Here is a 19,864-nt window from a genome sequence, read left to right as displayed (position 1 = left end):
TTGCGTTAGGACAGTGCGGCGAAATTTGGCTTTAGGAGGCTATGGCAGCAGGCGACTTACACGAGTGTCTTTGCTAACAGCACGACATGGCCTGTGGTAACTCTCCTGGGCTCGTAACCACATCAGTTGGACCCTAGACGACTGGAAAACCGTCGCCTGGTCACATTAGTCCCAACTTAGCTTGGTGCACCATGTCACCGTGGCATAGTTGTTCGCAACTGGTTAGAAGAACAGTCTGGACAGTTCGAGCGGATGGTTTGGCCACCAAGATCGCACGACACGAATCCCAATAATCGAGAGGACTGTTGGTGCACAAAATTATGGACCGGTAAGGCTTTCGAAGTTATGAACGGCTATAGAGATAGCATGGCTCAGTATTACTGCTGGGTTGTTCCAGCGACTGTCGATTCAATATCACGCCAAGTTCCTGCGCTAAGCCAGACCAGAGGAGGTCCGACATGATGTTAGGAAGCATTCCATGACTTCTGTCACCTCAGTGTGTACCAGCCTCGATATCCGGCGCCGTGGACCAGCCGAAGTGTCATCCTCTGACGTGTGGCTTCATTCTGACGCGATTTGGAAGCCGTTTGATCATCATATCGTACTCGCAACTTTTGTCAGTTTTCCAGACCTTCGAGCAGCTACATCATTCACATAGTTCCTGTATTGCTATCCGAAAGTTAAGTGATTCCCGTTCCAGCTGTCCACACACGGCAACTTCATGGAGTACTTGGAACTGTAGTCGGGCCCTTCTAACGACAGTAAAAGACGCAGATAATATTTGAGTAGAGTATCTTTAAGACCATAATTAACGACGTAATTTTAAGTTTCGTGCCACAGATAACCACAAGAACTTTTCAGCGTTATAATTACACTGCTCTCTCTGTTGTTGGCAGCTTTCGTCGTCCAACGCGACTCAAGTGGTGCTGCGACGTGTCGGCTTCAGCCTGTCGGGCAACTTCAGCTGCGAGGTGACGGCCGACGCGCCCTCCTTCTCCACCAAGACTGTCACGGCCAACATGCTGGTCGTTTGTGAGTAACTCTTGCCTATGTCTCCCGTAGTTTGTACAGAATTATACTAATGGTCACTTTCATCTGGTTTATCAAAGAGTGATTCATACCAGCTTCCCAGATTTGAATGTACTGAAATTTACGCTGGTGTTCAAAATTAAACCAACAACCGAAACATTTCAATGTTGCGTTTATTTTGCCACAAAACAGTATAAACAGGTGATAGTAAACAATACAGGGTGGTCGGAAATTCCCGTCACAGTCTTCTAGGACTTGTAGAGAGGAGTGAGTGCATCGTATTTTGAATAGGAACCCAGTTCCGGAAACGTCATTCAACGAGACTACAGAGCGTCAAAGTTATATGGTTCAAATGGCTCTGAGCACTATGCGACTTCTGAGGTCATAAAAAAAATGGTTCAAATGGCTCTGAGCACTATGGGATTCAACTGCTGTGGTTATAAGTCCCCTAGAACTACTTAAACCTAACTAACCTAAGGACAGCACTCAACACTCATCCATCACGAGGCAGAGAAAATCCCTGATCCCGCCGGGAATCGAACCCGGGAACCCGGGCGTGGGAAGCGAGAACGCTACCGCACGACCACGAGATGCGGGCCCTGAGGTCATCAGTCACCTAGAACTTAGAACTTGTTAAACTTAACTAACCTAAGGACATCACACATATCCATGCCCGAGGCAGGATTCGAACCTACGACCGTAGCGGTCGCTCGGTTCCAGACTGTAGCACCTAGAACCGCACGTCCACTCCGGCCGGTGTCAAAGTTATAGTCGCGGACTTCTGTAAATGTACGTATACACGGGGTGATTCCGTGATGATGTTACAGACTTTCTAGGATGAAGGTGAACGATAAATGTATTAATTTGAAGTAAGGATTCCTGTACCGGAAACGAACTAGCCGGAAGCTATAAACGAAAACCTTTCTGATGCCTCTGACAGTTCAAAAATGGCTCTGAGCACTATACGACTTAACTTCTGAGGTCATTAGTCGCCTAGAACTTGGAACTAATTAAACCTAACTAACCTACGGACATCACACGTATCCACGCCCGAGGCAGGATTCGAACCTGCGACCGTAGCGGTCGATCGGCTCCAGACTGTAGCGCCTAGAACCGCACGGCCACTCCGGCCGGCCCTCTGACAGTTGAATACATCTAACGCTTCTTGTGTTGCGAAGAGTGTCGGGTTGGTATCTTTCAGTGGTGTTAGTGTGGAGAAAAACGAGAAAAAATGTCCATTAAACGTGAGCTCTAAAGTGCGCACCTCAACAGCTATGTACACTTGCTCAGTAGCGAACATGTGTTTCACATTAGCGAAGAAGAACGAATGGTCATAGTTCCTCAGGTATGCAATTCAGAGCCCACGTTTATTGGACATTTTTTCTAGTTTTTGTCCACACTGTCACCACTCAAAGATACCTGCCCTACACTCTTCGCAATACAAGAACCGGTACATGTATTCAACTGTCAGAGGTATCAGAACTTTTCGTTTATAACTTTCGACTCGTTCGTTTCCGGTAGAGTGATCCTTACTTTAAATTAATACATTTATCGTTCACCTTCATCCTAGAAAGTCTGTAATTTCATCATGGAATCACCCCGTGTATACGTACATTTACATACGCCCGCACCTATAACTTTGACGCTCTGTAGTCTCCTCGGAAGACGTTTCCGGACATGGGTTCCTATTCAAAATACGATGTACTCGCACCCATCTACAGTCCTAGAAGTGTGTAACGGGAGTTTCCGACCATCCTGCATAAAGAATAAAGAATAGCAGCATGCATAATGGTAGACAAAAACGTTCTTCGTTCTTTTTTTCCACCTTAACGGATTTACACACACATTCCGTCAACTGATTAATACGGTCAGTCTAGGATGTGACCACCTCTGGCTGCAATACAAGCCTGAAAAACGGCAGGGAAGGCCGTGATTGGTGTCAGAAATGTCACGTTCTGGCAACAACGCCCATTCTTCATGCAGCGCTGCTCGCAAGTCTCGGAGAGTGGTTGGTGGATGATGACGTGTTTCAACCCGTCTCCCTAATGCATCCCCAGCGTGCCCTATTGGATTCAAATCGGGAGAGCGAGCAGGCCACGCCATGCGTGCAAAATCTTCAGTTTCCAAGAAAACATCAGACGTGCGTGCTCTGTGAGGCCGAACATTACCATCCAGCAATATGATGTCTGGGACCACAGCACCTCGGAACAACCGCACGTGAGGTCCCAAGATCTCTTCACGGTACCTGATGGCAGTTAAACCTTTCCAGTTTAACCGTACAATTTCATGAAGAGCTTTTCGAGTTCTCAACTTAATTCCTGACCACACCATTAGGGATCCTCCTCGATATGAGTCATTTTTCACAACGTTTGGGTCCCAAAATAGTATTTCACGTTCCCTCCATATGCAAATTCGTCGAGAATCACTGTCCACATCAAATCGGAACTCATCTGTGAAAAGGACATTGGACCACTGTTCGACCGTCCACATGGCTTTTAGACAGCTCCACTCTAGAAGTTTCCTTCTGTGAAGACGCGTCAGAGGTTCTCCGACAGTAAAGGCCACTCAGCCGAAGCGTTCTGTACACCGTTTTCCTGGCTGCAATACACCCAGTGGACGCTGCGAAATCAGATGCCAGTTTCCGTGCAGTACTAAGGCGGTACCTTCGTTCCCTTACAGCTAAATAACGGCCCCCCTCTTTCTGTTGTCACACGTGGTCGGCCCTCCCCTGGTCTTCGGAACACACTTTTGATCTCTTACAACTGTCGCCTCATCCGAAAAACGACAGAAGATTTACATTAAGACATAGGGCCACATCGGTTTGCGACTGTTTTGCTTCCATTCTTCCCATGGTCCCCCACAGCAGAGAGACTGGCAGGCGTCTTCTCTGCGCCATACTGCTCCGTCTGTACGTGTGTACACGGCATTTGTGAATCTGTCCGCCCCCGGTAGCTGAGTGGTCAGCGCGACAGGATGTCAATCCTAAGGACCCGGGTTCGTTTCCCGGCTGGGTCGGAGATTTTCTTCGCTCAGGGACTGGGTGTTGTGTTGTCCTAATCATCATTATTTCATCACCATCGACGCGCAAGTTGCCGACGTGGCGTCAAATCGAAAGACTTGCACCCGGCGAACGGTCTACCCAACGGGAGGCCCTAGTCACACGATATTTTTTGTTCTTTTAAATTGTGGATGTAGGACTGCCCGGCAATCACTACACCATTTGACAGGTGTCCTGACGTCACCGTTTGTGTGGATTTCCGTTCACCGGAATGCCATCTTTCATGCAGGACAGGATCGTACGGACATCGTTTGGCAGTTTGTATGATTATATCGTGACACAGGACGAGGGAAGAGTTGTTTGTTGCTTTAATTTTGGACAAGGGTGTATATCTAGAGTGACGTGTCCTTTATTACTATCAGTTTATCAACAGTTTCAGCAATAAGGTATTATTGCATTCTTTACTGCACTGATGACAGCTGTGGTATGTTTCGTAACCGTCAATGACCTATAGTTAATAAACCCAAGCTTGTGAAAACCGTTTCGTGTAATGAACGAGGAAAAACCTTCAACAGGTGACACTTTTTCATTTAAAAGCAGCCACAGGAAAACTATACAGGTGGAAAACAGTGAGTAAACTGTTTATTATTTCAAAATTAATCGGTAAAATTGTCAATGCATTTATCCCGCTGGCAGAAAAGATGGTCAACGCCGTCGCGAAAATATGTTTGCCTACGGAAGCATGATAGTACGCAGCCGTGCACCTCTTCGTCTGAAGCAAATCGACGGCCACGAAAGTCCTTCCTCATGGCACCAAAATTAGGGAAATCGCATGAGGAGAGATCTGATAGTATGGAATCCCGTCCACATGTTACGAAGTTGGTTTCGTGTCGCCGAGTAGCCGGAATGACACCTTTTTCTATCCATTCACGAATCCAGACCTGTCTTTTGCTTCTTTTCTTACGCATCGATTTCATGCAAGCAAGTACCACTTCTGCTATTATTCGTGCAGCTGTCGAAACTTGCATCTCTGAGAGGACCAAGACATTCGTAATACGTCGAAACTGACGTGTCCGCACGTGTCGCTGTGCCTGCAGTCGCATATTAAATCAGAGATTACCCGAGCGGATATTTCAGCCTTCTGCGAATATCACTCGAACTGTTCCCATTTATTCTGAAAAGAGTCAATGATACGACAACGAAGAGAGATGTAAGGCACGTCAGTTTCTGGTTTAGGTTGTATGTTATGAATTCACCTAAATATTTGTAAATATTGATATTTTCCACCAGTTTTGATTTCCTGTTTCCTGTTGTAGTTTTCTTTGCTAATAGTGGAGGAGATGGTATAAAATGACTATATTTCTTTATAATATGAATCTTGATATACGTGTCTGGAGAGAGAGAGAGTGAGAGAGAGAGAGAGACTGATTTTTGATTGAGATTTTTACTGTAAGTCGTAACTGGTACCTGAAATTTGGTTGCCGCCTCCTTGAATGATCAGCTTCTGCACCAGTTAGTGACGTATTACAATTTGGAAGAAGTTATTGTTCGTTAAGGTTTAAATTACGACTCTCTTAGTTACTTGGCCGTATTGCGGATAGCTTTGAGGCCAAGTTTTCGTAGCTTTTCATACCTAAGGGACCAGTGTTGTAAGTAAATAAGATCAAACAGCAATCTGCTTTTCGTGAGAAAAGGAGATTGCTTGGCACACAAACTTCTTAAGAACTACAAGTCCTGCTACATCAAAATTGGTCAGTGGAGTTCAGTACCATACTATTGTACAAGAACATAATCCAAATACTGTAATTAAGAAATTATGAGAGGTTGTTAATTATTGAAGAAAACTATGGAGAGAGCATTTCTTTTCCTGTATATTATTGAACCTTATACTCTTAAAGTTCTGTCAATTGACAGACGGCGACGACAATGAAGTTCACTTCCTTTTCCAAAAACCAGATATTTCTATTCTTCACTTCCAGAAAATTTGTATACATAAATGTTTGGCAACTCTTACACATACTTTACTCGGTTTTATCATTAAAATATCAGTTTTCATTAATTGTAACAATACGTTCTGAGCGACGTCCTAACAACACGTCCTCTTTCCACAAGATACAGATTAACAGTTCTGTTTTTTTAATAAATAAAATTTTTTTTTTAATCCATACTCAAAGATTCACAAGTACTATCGTTGCAGGGATTCCGCTCTAAGGAGTTTGTTGCTGACCAGCTGCGTTTCTCTTCACTTCAAGTACTTTTTGAATCAAATTTACATTTACGGTATTTACATACATTAGTGAGATTCTCAGAATAAAATCAGACACAAATTGTTAAAAAAAAAAAAGCAGTGAGGCACACATAACATTACAATGGCGTAAGGTATGTTTTCCGAAACCATATAGTATGATAGATTTTCTGAGCTGCGATTTTACATCTTTTCTGGTTTCTCGAACGTTATTAGCTTCGAGCAAGATAATCAGCAAATCCCATGCAGTTTATACTTGCGTCAGTTCTGGAACTTCCATTCCTTATATTCTTTGCATTATCCTTGTACCATTCTCTCTTTTCATATCCCCCACGTCCACTTGAAAAGTAAGGGTGACAGATATTCAACTTATCTTAAGCCAGTTCTTATGAGGAATGATTCAGAAATTTCTACTCAACCTGTCTTAAGACAGTTCTTAAGAGCAATGGTTCGGAAATTTTTCCTATCACGGAGAGTAAAATTTATTCTCTTTTTATTATGACTCCAATCAATTCCATTTAGTGTTTTTCCTTTTGTTTATTCGTTATCAATTTCAGGGCTGTAAAGGCTTATCTTTACCTTGGTAATCGATATCGTATGTAATCCAAAGCATGTTGAGTTGTTGTAATCCACCATCCACTGCTGTGGGTACTCCATGAGAACACTAACCGCTGATAACTGGACACGAAGTAATAAGAGAATAAATGCATTTTACTCCATACAGTAAGTATTTAAACCTGTTTGGATAATAATAGCTGCAGCCCGTCGCATCCATTTGTATGTAATGGTGCTTTTGTCGTGATGGCACAGTGTCTGCTACACTTACAGGAGGGAACAGTGGATGATATTCAGAATATGATTCAGGGCGCAATGATAAAACGACTGCTCACGTAGAGCAGGTAATGGGGTTTGTGTCTTGGTGCAAATATAAAACAACTTTTCCAAATGTGAACATGACACTGTGACTGCCACTGTGTCTCTGAGAACACCAAAATCAGGATGTGAGGTGCCAGTACCAGGGTGTTAATTTCAGTGAGGCCACTTGAGGAAAGTTTCCAACCGATTTCTCATACACAAACAGTAGTTGACCGGCGATTCCTGTTGAAACGTTGTTGTGATGCCTCGTGTAAGGAGGAGAAATGCGTACCATAAAGTTTCCGACTTTGATAAAGGTCGGATTGTAGCCTACGGGAATGCGGTTAATCGTATCGCGACATTGCTGCTCGCATTGGTCGAGATCCAATGACTGTTAGCAGAATATGGAATCCGTGGGTTCAGGAGGGTAATATGGGACGTCGTGCTGGATCCCAACGGCCTCATATCACTAGCAGGCGAGATGAGAGGCATCTTATCCGCAGGGCTGTAAAGGATCGTGCAGCCACGTCTCGATCCCTGAGTCAACAGATGGGGACGTTTGCAAGACAACAACCATCTGCACGATCAGTTAGACGACGTTTACAGCAGCATGGACTGTCAGCTCGGAGACCATGGCTGCGGTTACCCTTTACGCTGCATCACATACAGGAGGGCCTGCGATGGTGTACTCAACGACGAACCTGGGTGCACGAATGGCAAACCGTCGTTTTTCGGATGAATTCAGGTTCTGTTTACAGCATCATGATGGTCGCATCCGTATTTGGCGACATCGCTGTGAACGCGCATTGGAAGCGCGTATTCGTCATCGCCATACTGGCGTATCACCAGGCGTGATGGTATGGGGTGCCATTGGTTACACGTCTCGGACACCTCTTGCTCGCATTGACGGCACTTTGAACAGTCGACGTTTCATTTCAGATGTGTTAGGACCCGTGGTTCTACCCTTCATTCGATCCCTGCGGAACCCTACATTTCAGGAGGATAATGCACTACCGCACGTTGCAGGCCTTGTACGGGCATTTCTGGATACAGAAAATGTTCGACTTCTGCCCTGGCCACCACATTCTCCAGATCTCTCAGCAATTGAAAACGTCTGGTCAATGGTGGCCGAGCAACTAGCTCGTCACAATACGCCAGTCACTACTCTTGATATTCCGTGGTATCGTGTTGAAGGTGCATGGGCAGCTGTACCTGTACACGCCATCCAAGCTCTGTTTGACTCAATGCCCAGGCGTATCAAGGCTGCTATTACGGCCAGAGGTGGTAGTTCTGGATACTGATTTCTCAGGATCTATGCACCCAAATTGCATGAAAATGTAACCACATGTCAGTTGCAGTATAATATATTTGTCCAATGAATATCTGTTTATCATCTGCATTCGTTCTTGCTGTAGCAATTTTAATGGCCAGTAGTGTAGTAGTAGTTGTAGTAAATACGGTGGCAGGCGCAGCAGAGACCAGAGTAGCGTTGGCGTTATTAGCTGACGGAACGAACGTAAAAGGTGACCCGGGCCACTTGGTCTCCCGCGGAGCATCGGGCCACAAGTGCCGGCCGACATCGGGAGTAGCTGGCTCGGCCTGTGGGCATCGTAAACCGGATGAGGCGACCGCAGCGCCGAGCCACGGCGGCCGCTGTAATTGGCCGGCTCGCGGCACACCTGATCCCGCAGCGATAATCCCGCGGGGACCCGCGCCCTCCCTGGGAGGATAACGCAGCGCCGCGGCCGCCCGACGTCCCCGAGGCACCCTCCTCACGGGCGGGCGTCTCACCTAATGCCACCGCCTCCTTCTCCAACGAGCTGGCGCCGGCCCTCGGGACGACGGTGCAACGCGAGTCGCTGCTTTGGGAGAGTAAAAGAAATGGCTCACAACTAAAGCTGATCCTACAGCCATTGTTCTCCAGCGACACAAAATACATCCAACGTTAACTGTTCGACTTTTTTATTACTCCTCTTGTGTAATTGAGCAGTCCAATGAAGTCAAGCAGTCATTGATAATATCCGCTACAGTTGTAAATATTATTTGTTTGTGAAAAGGAGTGCACAATCCAGTTTGAGGACATGTGCCCCATCTTCAGGTACCTATTAAAATGTAAGTCGACAAAAGATGCGTAATTGAGGCTGAAATAGGTTGAAATATTGTAGCACCCCACCCATCACTTACCTGGCATTGGTGTGTGTTCACGCCAGGTAATTGACTAACAGATCAACAGAGAGTGCAAAACTGCCGCAATGTCCGATAACGCAAAGAAAGTAATAAGGCCCTGTGACTCCTGACTGAACTGCGGTGGCAATGTTGACATTAATTGGTTCAGAAATGAACCCCATTTAATTAAATCGGGGTGCACATTGATGTTATAATCAGCTATTGAACACAGATGCAAATGTTGAACATAAAATTAATTAAGAAAGTGACTTGGGATTTCAACTACTTGTTTAAAAAGAGATGCAGTCGATTAGCACAGATTTATTTTAACTCACGACCTTCAATCATCACATTACATGACTCTCCTATCAGGCACTGACAATAAATTGCGTTTGCGTGGAGTAAAGCGCGATATATCAAAAGTAATTCCTATCGACTGACCCAGGCGTAATGCGAAGTGCGAGAAGAATTTCACAATACATGGCCCATGAAATCCTCGTGGAAACTTTGCCGACGTGATCAAGCAAATTAATCAATGGCCGGAGCGGGCGCAATATCACCGAATACAGAGTGGCGGAGCGGCGTCGTTGTGCGGACGTCGACCGACCTCGTGGTGCCGCAAGGCTGCGCACGTCTTCTCACTCCTAGCTATCTTGCTCAGTACATAGCTGAACCGAAACTTCATATCTCTAAGCTCAATCGTTCCGTTTGCTAAGTCCTAAACTGCAGAGACGCTCACTCTTTCTCAGGCAAGCTGAGCAAAGAACGCCACGTCCGCACTCTAGGCAAGCTGGCAACAGAATACCACTGCAGAGATTTCTCATAGTCCGCTCTTCGCCTCGGTTTCCCCTCCTGAAAAATCAATTGCGCCAATTGCAGCGCAAGTCGCGATAGTTATGCATCGCTTCCCAGCGCCGACCAATGCCTGCTCTGGGAAGTGAACAAATTCCCACAAAATTTCCCTTCCTCTCAACTTCTTCTATTTAGCTCTTCCCTGGCCACCCATCAAGTTTTCCGTCTGCACAAACACCAATTTTTCTGGAATTCTGACCCACAGGACAGTACTTCAAATTCCTCGGTCCTATGTTCCCATCAGAGGCCGGAGTATTTCATTCTGTCGATCTTCACCTGATGTACTTCAGAGTCTTCGGACCGTGAATTCAGCATGAAGTTGCTGTAGTCACGAACGCACATATTTTGACCGCTGTTGACCACTCCACCGTAGCTTTGCGCGGCTTTCTCGCATGTTTCCCTGAATACGGGACAACGGACATTTATCAACAGGTGTACAAGTTCTCCGTCTGCTCCCAGTACACCAGCATGGGCTCGGGGTCAACCACCCATTCTGTCACTCATGTTAAGGCGGCTGGAGGCCGCACCGCGTTACTGCTTTCTCAGAGCTTGAGCCACCCTAAGCTGCCTATTGTCGCTTTCCTTCGCTGTTCCCCAACCGGCCACGGTCAACTCTAAATACTTCCCTAGGGTAGACTAGCGTCCAGTAAATCGACTCGTTTCTACAAAGTTTTCGTGCCGTGTGAATTACTTTAAAACCATCACCCGACATTAATTATTCCAATACGTCCATACTATACTCTCTACAAGATGCATTGTGCCTTGTCAGTCATTTTGTTCAACCCTACTGTTCGCTCAACGTGAGTTAGGTGATCTTTAATGGGTTCATGTAAGGGGCATAGTTCTTACCATCGTACATAGCCCCTCTCTTCAAATGAATCTTGTAGTACAGGTGATGACTCCTGTGGTGTTACCACCTGTGGTACAAAATTAATATCTCCATAACTGGTATTTTTAATCCGTTTGTGTGAGTAGTTACCGCCGATTGATTACCACTGCCTCCTCTCTGATGCACAATCCCACTCATTACTAGGGTACCTGCCTTCAATGACTGGATTTAGTGTTAAAGACGTGGTCATTATTTAGACTAATTTTACTTTAATCTCTGCCGATTCCTGAGATAATTATTGTTCAGAGTACACAAAAGAAAACTACAATTATATTACAAGGACACACGTCGCAAAGGGCAAATACACATGTTTAAGCACCTCTGTGCTTGTCATTTGAATGGCAAGACCTGCAATTATAACTTAAGGTCCATTCACTCTCAGTTATCCATCCCTACTCGACTTAAATTACTAAAAACATACATGAACAATATTCGTGTAACATTTTGTGAAGTTGACATTAGTTTCTCTCATTAAATTATATGTGAACCCCCTTTGTCATTTTATAAATGAAAGTTTTTTTTGTGTCTGTCTCTGGACGTTTATATTGCGCAAGGTGTAAGTGTTATCTTTACACAAGTCAACAACGTCTGGCCCAGTCCAGTGTCTGGATTGTGTACACACATGTACTTTATATATATATATATATATATATATATATATATATATATATATATATATGATGTGTTGGCAAATGTGCCAACATCTTGTAGATAGAGGAGGCCGAAATGCACACGCTATCTAACGCAGACGGGCGTGAATTCTGGAACAGGATAAGTAGTGAATTCTCATAAGAAAAGTATGCATCTCCTCGAATACTTATCTTTTATTCTTTGATGTGCAAGTGTTCTTGATGAGACATTTCATACGATAACTATCAAACTATGTAAGGCTAATTGCGCCTTGCTAGGTCGTAGCCATGGACTTAGCTGAAGGCTATTCTAACTGTCTCTCGGCAAATGAGAGAAAGGCTTCGTCAGTGTAGTCGCTAGCAAAGTCGTCGTACAACTGGGGCGAGTACTAGTCCGTATCTCGAGACCTGCCTTGTGGTGGCGCTCGGTCTGCGATCACACAGTGGCGACACGCGGGTCCGACATGTACTAAATGGAACGCGGCCGATTTAATCTACCACCTAGCAAGTGTGGTGTCTGGCGGTGACATCACATTCCTCCCCCGCAAATCGGCGAACGGTCGTGTTATAAGGCTTCCGCCCGCCGTGGGGAGGACCCCATGTTGACGTATGCGATGAGGTGGGGAGCCTAACAACAGGCGAGGCTGTGCCACCCGCACCCGGCCATTCGGTCCGAGGGGAGCTAGGAAACGCCTGAAAACCTAGTCCAGGGTGCACGTCAACATGCGGTGTATGCGACCGTAAAGAGACAGGAGGGGCCGAAGGGTCGACCTCCATTGCGTCGGGGTAGCCGACGCGCGATGACGTCATGTGGTCCGGAGCGGGCAAGAGTTCCATGGCGGAGGACAGCTGGTCACGGGAAGCGATCGGCGGCGCGTGACCCAGGGAGGCGCTTGGCGGCTGCAGCGAAGCGTCGAATGCGGGCGGCGCCGGCGGGAGAACAGGCGGCGGCGGCGGCGGCTGCAGCGGCGCGTCGCCATGGGGCGAAATGGAAGGCATCGTCGGTAACACCTGGGGATGAGGCGAGCCAGTAGATGGGTCCCCAGGGCGCTGACCGGACGGCACCGTCGCTGAAAGCAGACGGGGAGCGGCAGAACCCGTGCGACGACAGAGGCGCAGCTGATTGAGATGCCGACGCACCTCACCAGAGGCCCCCAAAACCAAATACATCGCGCGGCCAATGCAGCGAAGAATGCGCCCTGCGAGCCAACGCCGTGAACCGCGAAAGTTGCGATAAACTACAACGTCGCCTGGAGCAAAAGCAGGAGTCTGCCGCTGCACTGGAACCTTATGCGGCGGATGCAGCAAAGACATCAAGGTTCGATGAGGACGACCGTGGAGCAACTCAGCCGGCGAGCGACCATCTCGGGGCTGAGAGCGATACGATGACAAAAAGAGCAACAACACGTCCTCCCGAGAATGCGACTCTTTCAACTTCAACATCTGTGACTTGAAAGTCCAGACCAATCGTTCAGCGGCACCGTTTGACTGAGGCGAAAACGGCGCGGATATCAGATGTTGAATACCATTGGCCTGGCAGAATGACTGAAATTCTGCGGACATGAATTGTGGGCCATGATCGGAAACAATAGTCTGCGGAAGACGTTCAATGCAAAAGATAGCAGACAACGCTTTGATGGTGGCAGAGGACGTCGTGGAAGACATACGGACAACAAAAGGAAAATTACTGAAGGCATCTACCAGAACCAACCATCGAGCATTCCAGAATGGACCAGCAAAATCGATGTGCAAGCGTTGCCAAGGGGAAGTGGCTTTTGGCCAAGCAAAGACTTTCCGCGGCGGTGCGGATTGTTGTTCGGCACACGCCATGCAAGAAAAACACATATTCGTAATTGCAGCATCGATTCCGAACCAAGTACAGTGCTGACGATCAAGTTGTTTCGTTCGCACTATACCCCAATGTCCTTGGTGAAGAAGCCGTAAAACAGAGGACTGTAACGAACGTGGGACCACGACTCTGGACTTATCATTATCAGAACGCAACAACAAAACACCACGTCGAGCAAAAAGTCTCTCCTTATGAGCAAAAAATCGGCGAACCAACGGATCCTCGATCCGAGACTTTGACAAAGGCCATTGCGTAGCAACAAAACGCAAAACGGTAGCAAGGACAGGGTCAGCAGCTGTGGCTGTAGCGACACGACGAAAATCAATCGGAAACGATTCGACCACTTCATCGGTTTCCGAATCAATGAACATGCAAGCAAGTTCGGAAGAATCGAATGCTTTATCCTCAGCAACAGGCAAACGGGACAACGCATCGGCGTTTCCGTGCTTAGCAGTGGACCGATACAAGATATCGTAGCGGTACTGCGAGAGGAAAATAGACCAGCGAATGAATTTATGCGCCGTACGCGGAGGTACAGGCTTGGTCGGCTGAAAAAGCGACGTCAAAGGTTTGTGGTCTGTGATGATGGTAAAGTGACGACCATACAAGAAATCATGGAACTTAGTAACACCAAACACGAGAGCCAAAGCTTCTTTCTCTATCTGTGAGTAATTTCGTAGCGCAGTTGAGAGCAATTTGGACGCAAAGGTAATAGGGCGATCATACGAGCCAACTTTGTGCGCAAGCACAGCACCGATCCCGAAATCCGATGCATCTACCATCAACAAAAGGGGTTTCTGGGGATCGAATGGCGTAAGGCTAGTATTAGAAAGCAACGCCGATTTCAACTGCCGAAAGGCGCGTTCGCATTCCGTCGTCCAGACGAACGGAACACCCTTACGGCTTAAGCTATGAAGCGGAGCTGAAATAGAAGAGGCATTGCGCAGAAAGCGATGATAATAGTTAAGTTTACCCAACACACTCTGTAGCTGTGTCATATTCTGTGGCGGAGCCAAATCTTGTATGGCACGGAGGTGCTCTGGACTCGGATGTATGCCTTGGGCATTGATGACATGTCCCAGGTATGGTAAGTCACGAGCAAAAAACACACATTTGTCCTTCCGCAAGCGAAGACCATTTTGTCGCAATACCTGAAATAATGTTCGTAGGTGTGCTAAATGCTCGTCGGCTGTCTTTCCGGAGATCACAATATCGTCCAGATAGTTCGCAGCAGTAGGGACCGATGCACAAACAGTTTGTAAATATTGCTGAAACAATGCAGGGGCGGATGCACACCCGAAAGGCAGTCTTTTGAATCGGTACAAACCCAGATGCGTGTTAACCACCAAGACGCGCTGGGATTCGGCGTCCACTGGGATTTGCAAGTACGCATCTGCTAGGTCCAACTTCGAAAAGTATTTACCCGGACACAGTTTATCAAAAAGATCTTCCGGGCGGGGTAAGGGAAAAGTTGCAATCACGAGTTGTGGATTCACTGTTGCCTTGAAGTCCACACAAAGTCTCAGTTTTCCGGAAGGTTTTGGCAAAATTACTAAGGGCGAGGCCCAGAGAGAAGCTTGCACACGTTCAATTACACCTTGTGATTCTAAATCGTGTAATGTTCTTGCGACCTCATCACGCAATGCGTGAGGAACATTGCGCGCTCGGAAAAATTTCGGTTGCGCGTTGACTTTCAGTTCCAAATGTGCTTCATAGTTTTTAGCGCAACCTAAGCCCGGTGCAAAAATGTCTGCAAATTCTTCACACAGACGAGAAACACTGTCTGAAGGCACAGTCTGGTTCACTGATAGGACAATATTTACTATAGACATGTTAAACAATTGAAATAAATCTAAACCAAACAAGTTCACTGCAGTAGAAGAACGAAGAACGTAAAATGACACAAGTTTTGTTTGTCCCTTGTATGTTGCAAGAAGAGTGCACTGTCCTAACACAGGGATCTGCTGTCCTGAATAACTTTTTAACTGAACATTTGTGGCACGCAACGGAGGTTCGCCCAGTTGTTTGTACGTGTCGTGATTGAGCAATGAAACTGCAGCTCCGGTATCGAGCTGGAATGGTATGACCTTGCCATTAAAGTCCAAATCTACAAAAAGTTTATTGTCCTGCGGACGACAAGAGCGACTGTCTCGTGCAACTTGAATAGACACCGGTACAGAATTACTTGCTAATTGACGCGATCGCCGGCGACGTCGACGCACACGTCGTATGGGACGAACACAGTCACTGTTAGAGACAGTGGCACTGGACGAAGTGGAATTAACGACATGTATGTCCATGGGTGAAGGGCCACGAGCCTGAGTGTCCTTGGTTCAATTCCGGCGCGAAGCAAAGGGCCTGGAATGATTAAGAGTGTCTGATCTGAGCTTTTTCTGGCAAACACTTTCAACATGTCCTTTCTTATTACAGTAAAAGCATATAGCTTGGCGTGACGGGCAATTGTCACGCGAATGTCTAGTAGCACACCGCGGGCAAGATTTCACTGCGTTTGTATGCCGGCGCGTCACACCTGGTTTAGAGCGTGGCGGCAGCTGTGCAGACGTGTGCGAGGGCAGTTTACCGGGCCGCGTAGCGCGCACGGCGAGCCGGTTAATGTTACACACGGCTGGCGAAGTTTCAAAAGATTCCTGAGCACAGTCAAGCGTGTCTTGTCTATCTAATATGTCTATCACTTGCTGAAGGGAGGGATTAACTAGTTTCAAAATTCGCTCCCGGATACGAACATCAGAAACGTTCTGTGCAATTGCATCACGCACCATAGTATCTGAATAACGAAGGCCACAGTCACATTCAAACGCACAATCCCTAGTAAGGCCTTGCAAAGTTGCAACCCACTCCCGATTAGTTTGACCGGCCGTACGTTTTGTACGAAAGAACGTATACCTTTTTGCAACGCTATTTACTGTTTCTTTGAAATAGGCATCTAAAGCAGACAAAATTTCTTCGTAGGACAGAGTTGCTATGTCGCGTCGGGGAAACAATTTCACTATCACACGGTACGTTTGCACGCCGACACAAGACAATAAGTGAGTCTGCCGCTCGTTACCTTCAATTCTGTAGGCGGCGAGATGAAATCCAAACTGGCGGGACCACTCAGTCCAGGTCTCTTGCTGTGCATCAAAATTGCGAAACGGCGGTGCAACTGCATGTTGTGGCTGCGGTAGCGGTGAAGCGGCGGCTGCCGCATCGGTTTGAATGGCACGTTGACCCTGGACGAGCTGTCCAAGGGCATCCAATAACGCCTGCGCCTGCTGAATCTGCAAGCGATAAAATTCGGACAGTACATCTGGCGAAGCCATGACACAAGTAAATGTAAGCAATTAGAAAGAACAAGACCCTTTCCGTTGTCTCGTCGCCAATGATGTGTTGGCAAATGTGCCAACACCTTGTAGGTAGAGGAGGCCGAAATGCACACGCTATCTAACGCAGACGGGAGTGAATTCTGGAACAGGATAAGTAGTGAATTCTCATAAGAAAAGTATGCATCTCCTCGAATACTTATCCTTTATTCTTTGATGTGCAAGTGTTCTTGATGAGACATTTCATACGATAACTATCAAACTATGTAAGGCTAATTGCGCCTTGCTAGGTCGTAGCCATGGACTTAGCTGAAGGCTATTCTAACTGTCTCTCGGCAAATGAGAGAAAGGCTTCGTCAGTGTAGTCGCTAGCAAAGTCGTCGTACAACTGGGGCGAGTACTAGTCCGTATCTCGAGACCTGCCTTGTGGTGGCGCTCGGTCTGCAATCACACAGTGGCGACACGCGGGTCCGACATGTACTAAATGGACCGCGGCCGATTTAAGCTACCACCTAGCAAGTGTGGTTTCTGGCGGTGACACCACAAAATATATATATATATATATATATATATATATATATATATATATATAACACAAGCAAAATGACAAGAATCATTGCGTATTGAGCAAGCACTGTTGTGTATTTGTAACAAGGTATAAGTATCAAATCTTATTCTAACACAAACAGACGTGGCATGACAAATATATGACGTTTTAACAAATGGCACATTTATAAAATCATAACCTTCTTATAATTTAATTCATAAACAGAACAAATGAGTACTTTATTTTATTTATTTATTTATTTTTTTTTTTTTGAGGTGCATGTTATTCATTTGAATCCACACTGATACACTCACACACATTGCGCAAGTTTCTTGCAAGAACGGAAGTGACATTAGTTCTGACTAGCAAGTTGAAGGATGACTAACGGCTGAGAAGAGAGGAACGTTGATTACCGAGATGGCGCCACAGGCACCCGCATCTTCTTGAGGCAGGATGGCTCTCACCTAAGAGCTCGTTATCGACATCTTGTCCGACAGGCCCAAGATCCCATCGGTGCATCTATGATCGGTGACCTCTCGCAGCTCAGCCACAGGTCATTGCTCCTTCTATAGACGCTTTAGGGCAAGGGAGGGACCGTGATCAGAGGAGAGGCCTTTTTTTTTTTTTTTTTTTTTTTTTTTTTTTGCACTGGCCCTCAAAGTTGGTGTCATTGGGCACAAAAGGACAGCTGGGCTGTCACTCCATTGTACCACTTCATTGCTGCCCCCGATCCACACTGTGTACAGAGACCAGGACCGACCTCTTTGTTGTAAACAGAAATGCTGGATCTCACCTCTCCTTGGCTGCTAAGTTGACCACCGGCCCGTCGATTCAGGGCGTGGTCTGCATGCCATCATCATCGTCAGCTGTGTGCTCCCCTCATTGCTGTCGTCCTCGTTCCTTGTCAGCTCGTGTGTGGTGTGCCAGGTGTCGTAGCTTCAACTCCCTCTCGCTCAGTTACGCCACCTTAACAAACTAAGATAACTAATTTTAGTACATGGAAAGTGCTGATGTTTAACCATCAGTACCATACTTTTTTTTGCGTTTGATTGAAGACAATGCACTTATTTCATTACAAAAGGAATAATTTTACTTGTTTGTAAATCAGCTTCAGGATCAATTCGAATAGAAATGTAACTGAATTTCTTTTTTATACATAAACATTAAATGTACAAGACAACATGCTTCACAGCCGTTCACACACATACACAATCAAGGGATAGGGAATCGAGATTATCTGGACAGGATCCCATCACCATTTCTAACTACCAATTCCTACGACTAACACGGTGTTGGACAACCCGACTACATATCTACTATTTACTACTTTTTTTCCCTAATCTTGTTTTTTCTTCTGAATTCCCTATGTGGCAGACGTCCCTCTTATGGTGCCTGCGAACATGTATAAAACACAACAAACTTAGACATGTGTCAGTCTTACCAAGATTTTTGTTGGATGTTTGGATAGCGTCCTTTATCGTGTTCTATTGCGACACTTCTTCTCTCCTTTATTTTCTTCCCGTTTTCTCCTTTTGTCACGAATGGTTTTCTAAGGCCTGTGAACATGTTTCGGATTAGCACTGTCACAATGGCACAACACAAATATAGCTCACTGCTCACACTCGCAGTTGTTACACTATCTTGGCATCAACAAGTATTTCTGGCGTGTCAATGCTGCTGTTCGCTCTGTAGATAATTACATCCGATTCTTTTTAACATGCACTGGGTGCGCAAATTCACGCAACTGCGCGTAGCTGTCCACCCCTTACGTATTCACGGGCATGCGAGATGCGTCGGTGCGTCCTCGTCACGACCTAAGGGATTGGCCACCTTAAATATGTTCTCCAATGACGGAGATACAATTACGGGAACTTTTCTGTAATTTACAGAGTTACTAAGCTATCATTTTCTAGGGATACCCCCAGATATACTTGTATTCCATTCTTTAATCATGTGTTTTTACAAAATAATTTAGTGCTTCACTTTCACAACATCGAGAGGCGAAACATCATTATTAATAATAAAACACAAAATATAGGCACATATAAACGAGACATTCTACCACTAAGATCAGTATATACACAAACAAACAAGACACTTTAACAAAATCCTTATTCTAATCCTATATTTACTACAATTCCATGTACAAAGTCTGCAGTTATTCCACAAATGCCTTTACATGTGTTATCGGATGCACTCCCAGCGATTTTCCTGTTTTTATGGATTCTACTTCCAATGCGTTAGCATGCGCTATTCTCCGCACGCGCACAGGCCCACTATACGCGAAGAAGAATTTGTGGCACAACTTCCTTTGCTTGTTTGACAGTCGGTGTGTCTTAATGAGTACCTTTTCCCCAACCACAAATTGTCATACTCGCGCCCCTTTATCCGTTCGTGCTTTGCGCTTCTCGCCAGCACGTCGGATATTTTGTAGGCCTTTCTCCACGACGGTCCCACGTCGCTGCCGTGTTCTAGATCTACATCT

General features: G+C 46.0%; 1 protein-coding gene across 1 annotated transcript in view; it reads left to right on the top strand.

Annotated features, from left to right (window-relative positions):
* Positions 1-19,864, top strand: part of LOC126416693 (uncharacterized) — a 1,289,338-nt gene that overhangs the window by 804,767 nt on the left and 464,707 nt on the right. Inside the window, exon 3 of the mRNA XM_050084495.1 lies at positions 897-1,032. Coding sequence (XP_049940452.1) covers positions 897-1,032 — 136 coding nt within the window. The remainder of the gene's footprint in view (positions 1-896; positions 1,033-19,864) is intronic.

The sequence above is a fragment of the Schistocerca serialis genome, chromosome 8, assembly GCF_023864345.2.
Source record: "Schistocerca serialis cubense isolate TAMUIC-IGC-003099 chromosome 8, iqSchSeri2.2, whole genome shotgun sequence".
In the NCBI taxonomy this organism is placed as follows: Eukaryota; Metazoa; Arthropoda; class Insecta; order Orthoptera; family Acrididae; genus Schistocerca; species Schistocerca serialis.
Note: the sequence above shows the minus strand (reverse complement) of the source record. Positions and strands in the feature narration are given on the sequence as shown.